Below are 8,459 nucleotides of genomic sequence, written 5' to 3'. Positions count from 1 at the left end.
TGTATTAGTTACTATATGATAGTTATAACTTTGCACTCCACAGCGTAGGATCGTAAATGTAATAAGAAAAGAAAATCGGGTTTTGTCTTTAAATAAAAAACATTGTTTTTAGGTAACTAACGTAACTAGGTAGCGATAAGCTTTTAATATCATATAAATTATGTGTAATGAGGGTATGAGTTGATAGTTTAAATTTAAAAGTAAAACTCTATTTTCTCCTTTTTAGAGCGTTTAAATAAAATCTTTTTCCAAAAAAGATTTTCTGCTTTTAATTTATTTGAAAATATCTCGCAGAGAATCACTCATATTCTTCGGATATTTCATCAAAATGGTTTCCACATACATAACGTCTTCATCGTTGGTATTTGATTTGATTTTAGTCAGGGTATAATAGATTAATTACAACGTCAATATTTATATTTTCTAAGCTTTACTCGAATTTAATATTCTCATAGCTTCTCTGTAGCCCGTGTCACTGGCTCCGTGAACTGTTGCAAAGTGTATCACATCCGTCGCTTCTCCAGCAAATAGAACTTTGGGATTCCCCTTAGCGTCTACAAGGGGTTTTCCGAGTACAGCTCTCGCGTTCGGATACTCGTGTACAATTAAACCATCAAAAGTATACGTTCCACGAGTAAATGGATTCGAGTACCATGTGGATCTGAAAATGTTATATTAAAAATTAAAAACAAAAATAAAAAAGGTCGTCGTGGCGCAGCGGCACAAGGGTGTGACTGTAACGCGACGGTTGTGGGTTCGATCCCCACTCGAGGAAGCGAAATATTTATTTACGTTTATATTTTCGCTTTAGTATCGAGGCAAAGCTTTTCACGACCAAAAATTAACAAAGATACCAAATAGTGTACTTATTTCATGAGCACAGTTTAATAATAGTAATATTGGCCTACCGTATCATCCCAGTTGGCTCTGGTATGATCATATCTTTGCCCAAAAATTGATGCAAAAGTTCCATAGATTTATTCTTAACAACGTCTTCTGGTAATGATTCTACCTGTAATGGATATGCCATTTCTTATGTAGGATTAATTTTTGTTTTGTTTTTACACAGAACAGTCTTATTTTGTCTATATCCTTATCTTTTATAGTATTTTTTGTGATTTAAATTTTACTGTAACAATATAATATTAATTTTATATAAAAATATCAAGACAGTGTGGCTCAAGATGTTGTGGTTTCGATTTGGGATAATGAAATATTTAAAATTTGCATTTTCCCCTTCTGGTAATGGAAGTGTTTTAATATGACTATGTATATATACTATGTATATATACTATGTATATATATATATTCCTATATTGAAATAGTGCTTAAGCACTATACGCGGTCTATAGTGCTCAAAGAATAAAACTAACGAATTTAGTATTTTCACCACAAGTCCACAGCGTCACCGTATTGGACGAACCGGCTGGAGTTGTTATATCTCGTATTTTGGTCAACCAGGTGTCATTGCCAAATTTTTCCTTATCACCAGGTAAATAGAACAACTTGTAACTCTCTTCACGCACCCATCTTTCTGGGAATGATAATATAATTTTTCCTATAAGTCCAAAATTCACTTTGTCTATGGCTTGTATTTTTTCCTGTGGCAGCGATGGTGAAAAAAGTGAAGCGTATCTGAAAATGTTATTATTATAATCAATTTAATTTTTATTAATATATTTATTATTTTTTGTTATCTCGCTCCTATTTTTACATGTACAGATACGTCGATCGATCGATTGTCGTATTATGAATATTTTATGAATAAAAATGTACCATACAAATTTATTTTCTGATTTAATTTTATTTATTCACTGATTTTAATTAACAAGTAGGTTCTTATAAAGAAATATAGAAAAAGGTATATTACCAAGTCACCAACCTTTCTTTCAATAATCCAAGAGAAACGGTAACAATAACGTTATCAGCTGTATACACGTCGCCATCTTTACATATAACCTGTACACTTCCGGTAGAATTCCGCGGCCATTTTATCTCAATTACCTCTTTGTTTAGTTTTATATCCAAATTTGGGTAACCAGGGCCGTTGTTGTATGTATTCTGTGTGAGAGGAAATAAAATTATTTATTACTATAAATAGGTGACGTATGTTTCGTTTTTCTAGAATAAAGACTACTACTACTACTAGTAGCAAAGGCTAGTAGGCTATAGGACGCAGGTGCTCGCTAAGACGGGAATTTACAATATTCGAATCATCGAATTTCGGCTTGTATCAATCATCTTAACGAGTACTTTGGTACTAGATGGTAGAGTGGTAAAAAAACTTAAAGGAAAGTACCAGATAGGTTTGATTACGGGGTGAGTTTTATACAAAATTTAGCACAATCGATGCATTATTATTACATATTTACTTAGAAGCTTGATTTATTGTATCCCCTTAGACCTGATATGTTATAATATTCATTTGTCTTTGTACTTACCTTCTTATACCAAATAAAGATTATTATTATTATATAAATAATCGATAATAAAATACTAAACTCACCAATAAAATATCAAAGAAGGTCTTGTAACCATGTCGATGCCATGTTGTGGCTAGATTCCCATCAATTTCTCTAAAATGCGATTGTGCACTTATATCATTCCAATCATTGGACGCGATATCATTACTTATAAATTTATTTAACAGTTCCAACGTTTCATTCAGAAACGCCTCATCGTTCTGTACTTCCGCATGATTGTCTTTAATATGGTTGAGTAGGCTAAAATATACATAAAAAAAAAACAAATGAATTAAAAACAAAACAAACAATTTTATAAAAAGTATGATACCATGAAGACAAATCCAATAACATCTTATTCATCAAAATCAGTTAACTGGCTTAAGGTACAAGGGAACGAAGGAACGGATATAAAAACATACGCGCTTAAAACATAGCATTATAAATATGAACGTAGCTTAAGATAAACAATAATATAACATTTAACATGTGATAAATATAACAAACAATAATATAACAATAATGCCATTTTAATTTTTTTTGTTTGGTGATGACCTTAGGGTCCGATTTTCAGTATAATTTCATTAAAAATTAAACAATCGAAAATTACTAAAAATTACGACAACTATTGGATGGAAATGAATAAATTTTGGCATAGTTATAGTCCAAAGCCAAAATAGAAACTTATAGGACAGCTTTCATCATGGAGTATAAAGAAATTTGGTAAGGAAAAATAAAAATCTGACACAATCAAATTACGCCGATTACTCGCAAGTGAAGCTAAATTATAAAAATTCTAGTAAATCACTTATCTTACTATTTTATTTATTTTTATCCACAATTACAAGGGAACGAGGGAACCTAGTGTTGCTGTTAATCCTAATAAACTATTTACTATTACACCTACATTCTTGTGCACCTGACCTCTATCTATCAAATCTTAAATCTGTAAATATTCTGTTAAAACTTACCTTCTAGTTATATAATTCCCCAAAGCTTCAGGTTTTTCCGCTGGAATGTTTTCAATAGAACCGGAATATTCAAACAAGTCAGATATCAAACTGGTGTTCCCTGGAGTGCCGTCAGAGTTGTACACTAAGAACCCCTGAGTTTGTGATGATACTGATATGTTGTGAGTAACCGCACTCTCGTATATTCTGCTGTAGTTCGTGCCGTGGATCCTAAAATTGGTTGCGTTTATTAACTTTGGTGGATACGATTCCCACTTGAAGGAAGTAATTATATTAATTTTCTCGCTATCATAAAGGGCGCAGAGTTGAATTTTGCAATACGCCCTCTACCTACTCCATAGATTTAAGGCAAGAAAAAATGAAAACAAGTCAACTTACCATTCCGCACCTTCTTCAACTACACCATCTCCAAATGGAACAGTTTTCACTCGACCACCGATTCTGTCCTGAGCTTCTAAAACCAAGACTCTCTTCCCAGTTTTAGCTAGAGTGGACGCCGCAGTCGCACCTGCTGCCCCAAGACCCACTACTATCGTATCATACGATGTAGGTACGGGCGAACTGTTGGAAAAATTAGAAAAAGTATTTTCATTTTCTTTCTGTGTTGGTAAAAAAAACACAGAAAGAAAATAGGCAATGTATGGTAAATGGGCTGGTTCGTGGGAAATGGAATATCTTATGGGTTAGCTGCTTACCTTGTAATATATGAGGAAGGGTGTAAAACTAAACTGGCAAAATGTGTATAAACTATCACAACACTTGATATTAATGTTTAACATTATTAAAGTGTTATTCTTAATATGTACTTGACAATTACATACGAGTAAAGCTTATGCGAAGTCAGTCAAGTGCGGGTCGAATTCACGCACGAAACGTAATAGGCGGCAGCGGGCTCATGGTAGCGCCCTTAAATATTTATTGTGTTGTAATTTAATTATTTATTTTTAATATAAATAACTAAATATTCTGTGAATATTTCAAGCGTTGCGGTTATTAATATTGAGCGAAAAAAGCAAAAAAATCATGTTTATTATAATAGAAGCACCCTTAAATATTAATCTGTTTATGTTGTTTAGTATTTCTTGTTATATCATCTATGAAAATTTCAACTAACTGTCTAACTAATATGATTCAAGAGATATAGTCTAGTGACAGACAGACATATAGTGGAATCTTAATAAAAGGCGGGGCCTTTTCCACCTTTTTGTCCACAAAAACAAAACACAACTAGATAAAGAATTTATTGGCATTGAATTCAATGTATCTGTTATCATATTACATAATATTAGAGACCTTTTAATGTTTATCAGTCACCTATGAACTGCAGATTTGTATATATTAGTGAGTATCATTTGAAGATAAAAAATAATAAATAATATTTTATAACTGATCCAGAACCTTTGGCATTGATAATTACCAAAACAATTATAGTTGTTTTGCCTAACAAATATTTTCATAACTTTAAAAATACAGATTTATGCGTTTCCCCACAGCGTAGGCAAACTGTATATGATATACCGTTCCTCAATTTCCGCCCAATTTTCAAAACATTATCGTGTTGTATTGCGAAGTTCAACGAATGAAAATATTTCTATAGAATAGCTAAGCTAGCTATAATTACCGTGTTTAATGACATACATAACTGTTATGTAAGTGATATCAAGAAAGAAATATGTACCCACAAGGTCCTTTTGCATATAAAAAATAATCATTTCTGTTAAGATAATTATAAAAATACTAGCGACCCTCTTGCGGCTTCGCCCGCTTTTACTACTGGATTATTCATATAATGTATGTTTGCAAAGCACTTAAGATAATGTGAAAATTAATTAAATCCTAATGCAACCCGCATTTTCGTAGTTTCAATAAGGATTTTCCAATTGTTTTACACAGCAAGGATTTTTTAGTAGGTACCGTAATTTTAAATCTGTGCTACTAATCTTTTCAAGTACTTATTAAAATATATTAAAATGACTATTTTTAGATATTTAAATGACTATTTTTAAACTTTATTTAAACGGAAGAAATTATAAACAAAAACCTATCTACTAATAACTACTACAAAAAATATGAAACCATATATATCGCGCTGAAATAATACATTCAACTCCAATTATCCAATACGTGCAAACGCATCTAAATGTTCGTTGCTATGCCTCTATAGCGGGCGGGTTTTTTTTTCGAGCTTGTGATTAATGCTGAAGAGGGTATTCTGTCTCTGATGAAAAGCAAGCACTACGTGGCTGTCTGTGAGGAAAATTGAATAGAATGCATTGGTCGGGAATCGAACCCGGGCCGCCCGCGTGGCAGGCGAACATTCTACCACTGAACCACCGATAACTGCTCATGACGCGCTTGTATAAGCAAAACGTCGCGGGGCGCGCTTCGCAGCAAGGATGTTTTGATATTGTAACAACTTCTAAAGTACTTATTAAAATGAAAAAATAGTAAAAGACAGTTTTGATCTACATTAAATGGCCAACGTAACTAATATACTTATTTTTATGCTGAGAGTAAGGGATAAGTGAAACTTGAGTCGGCACAGCTGATGTGTCAACGGCGTGATGTGTCAACAATTAAATGCATTTTTCTCTAAAACTATTCGCAATTTCGAAATAGTGTAAAAAGCAAATTTTATCTTCGTAGAAATTTAATAAAGTATTTTAAAGGATAAGGATTAATACCATTATAGAAAAATATCCCTCACAATAAAAAATATATTGAAATTACAATTTTTAGAAAGAAATATGATCACTACACGTTATTCTTAAAAGATACGAATATGCTCTCGCGGACTTTTTTGTAGATCTTATTAAGAGGAACAATACTCCAGTACATTATTTTCATGTAGTACTTACCATTAAAGCAGCGCATGCGCGAAAGTGTCTCAACGGGTAGGACTTTATACACATTTATCGTATTTATGTTAATTTATATAAGAATGTACAAATAATAAACTATATATAAACCTTCCCCGAGAAATATTCGACCTAATGGTGAAAACCGCATCTAAATCCGTTGGGTGGTTTAGAAGAAGAAGAGTTAGAAAGTTCAGACAGACACCAAAAGCGACTTTGTTTTATAAGATATAGGATAGGATTGGTCACAAGTTTGAATATTTATATATTCAAAACATCTGTCTTTATCCTCTTTGACTAATAATCTAATTTTTTAACACGAAGAATACGGCCAAATTGTGTAATGAAAATAACTAAATATAGTTCTTACAGAGAAATAACAAAAAAAAAACTAGAAAAATACGCATAATCCTAAACAAAATATATGATTTTTGATAATTAATGTACTACTAAACTTTATTTATCGCAATAGAAATTAAAAATATATTATTAACCTTACGAGCGTAAAGTTGGGCGTGGTACACTCAGACCCGTAAGAATGGACGAATATTTTAATAGTAAATTATGATTACGCATTCCGCGTCTGAGTAGCTGCGCGGGAAGAGGTACAGAAGCGTCACCTGCCTACTTTAGGCAACTACCGCTCAGTGAGCAGTATGGACGATGTTGAAGCTGTCAACGGGTCTATGAAACCCACCTTACTCTACTTGTAACGAATTTGAACAAACACATTTTATTTTCTTTTTATTATTTTATGCATTATGTTGCTTTATTTTTAGAGTAAAAATATAGAATGTCATACAAAGATAACCAACACATATTATTACGTCGTTTTGAGGAAGCAGAAGACATTTCTTCTGGCGATCTGGTAGTGATATCGATAATGTTAATCAAAGAAGCTTTGAAAGTAACACAGAGCAGGAGTTGGATAACGGAAATTAGCCTATATAATCAGAAAAGTAATCTAACAAAGGTGTACTGTAAACCAATTCGTTCCATTTTTTCCCACAACAAAGAGCTGGGAAAATTTGGAACGGTTTATAGTAAGTGTAAGATGTTTGTGTAAGAGTAAGGCAATTCGTCAGGTCTATTGGCCAACTGCTAAAACAGCTGATGTATGTTGGAACTTATTTTTTACTAATGATAATTTACAAGAAATAATGATTCACACAAACTTTGAAATAAGAATTATCATCTTTGAAATGTATAACATCAGAATATTTTCAAAACAGGAAATAAATCTACATTTGCCCACAGAACTTCGTAAAAGAATCCGAGATCATGTAGGTGAATCCTCGAAAGAACTACCACAAAAGGTAGCCAAATCTATATAGTGGTGTGGAATATGTCACACCAACAAATATAGCAAGATTAAATACGTTTGCTACCAATGCAATATTAGTGATAGGTATAGAACATGCCATTTTCGTCCGTAAAAATTGCACAAAATAATAAGCTAAATATTTCTTTTTTTATTATTTTTTTGATGCAGTATAAGTATTATTTTGTTTTTATGTTTAATCTATTAGAAGAAAAAATATTTTATATTGTTTTTGTTGTAATTTTTCACAAAAACTGTTAAACATGTGCCTTGACTAATAAATGTAAGTTAAAATTGTTAATTTTATTAATTTCATAAATAAAAATTGATAACAAATTATTTTTATTATTTCCCCCTTAAATTATTTCATAATAAAAGTATATATCCATTTACTATTCAAGAAATTAAGAATAAAAAAGTGTATTAAAACGATTTTTTTCGATTTGTGGCCCTATTGTATTTAAGAAGCTAAAAAAATATTAGATAATGGTCACATATAGCATAAGCAGAAGAGAAACGTAATTAACATTAATCAAAAATTAAATAGTTAGTAAAAAAAAATACATACGCATATATAGAGGCGAGAAGACACAGCAAAGAAATCTGTAGTATCGCTCCCATGGTCACCAGTGTACTGAATGGTCTATGAGACATACAATAAAAAATATGACAAAATTAGACATATCATATGATAGAGTAGGTGCCTGATGTTGAGGCCGGGCGTAGCACAAAGTGTGACTGTAAGACAAACTGGTTGTGGGTTCAATCCCCGCTCGAAAAAATGAAGTATTTATTTAAATTTATATTCTCATTTCTTTGCTCTAATATCTCGATATCAGACAGTCAC

At 31.9% G+C, this 8,459-nt stretch overlaps 1 protein-coding gene across 1 annotated transcript; it reads right to left on the bottom strand.

The window, feature by feature from the left end:
* Positions 1 to 399: 399 nt before the first annotated feature.
* On the bottom strand, positions 400 to 8,250 carry LOC146531757 (spermine oxidase-like). The gene is made up of 8 exons (XM_085198307.1): positions 8,181 to 8,250; positions 3,812 to 3,994; positions 3,434 to 3,643; positions 2,507 to 2,723; positions 1,883 to 2,061; positions 1,374 to 1,635; positions 909 to 1,012; positions 400 to 661 (listed from the first exon to the last, which is right to left on the bottom strand). Exons 1-8 carry the CDS (start codon positions 8,231 to 8,233, stop codon positions 424 to 426), a joined length of 1,446 nt encoding a protein of 481 aa, XP_085054433.1. The 5' UTR covers positions 8,234 to 8,250; the 3' UTR covers positions 400 to 423.
* Positions 8,251 to 8,459: the final 209 nt, after the last annotated feature.

This window comes from Heliconius melpomene, chromosome 15, assembly GCF_056956725.1.
Source record: "Heliconius melpomene rosina isolate 202511_hmr_F chromosome 15, ASM5695672v1, whole genome shotgun sequence".
Lineage (NCBI taxonomy): Eukaryota > Metazoa > Arthropoda > Insecta > Lepidoptera > Nymphalidae > Heliconius > Heliconius melpomene.
The sequence above is the reverse complement of the archived record's forward strand: the minus strand, read 5'-3'. Positions and strand labels throughout refer to the sequence as shown.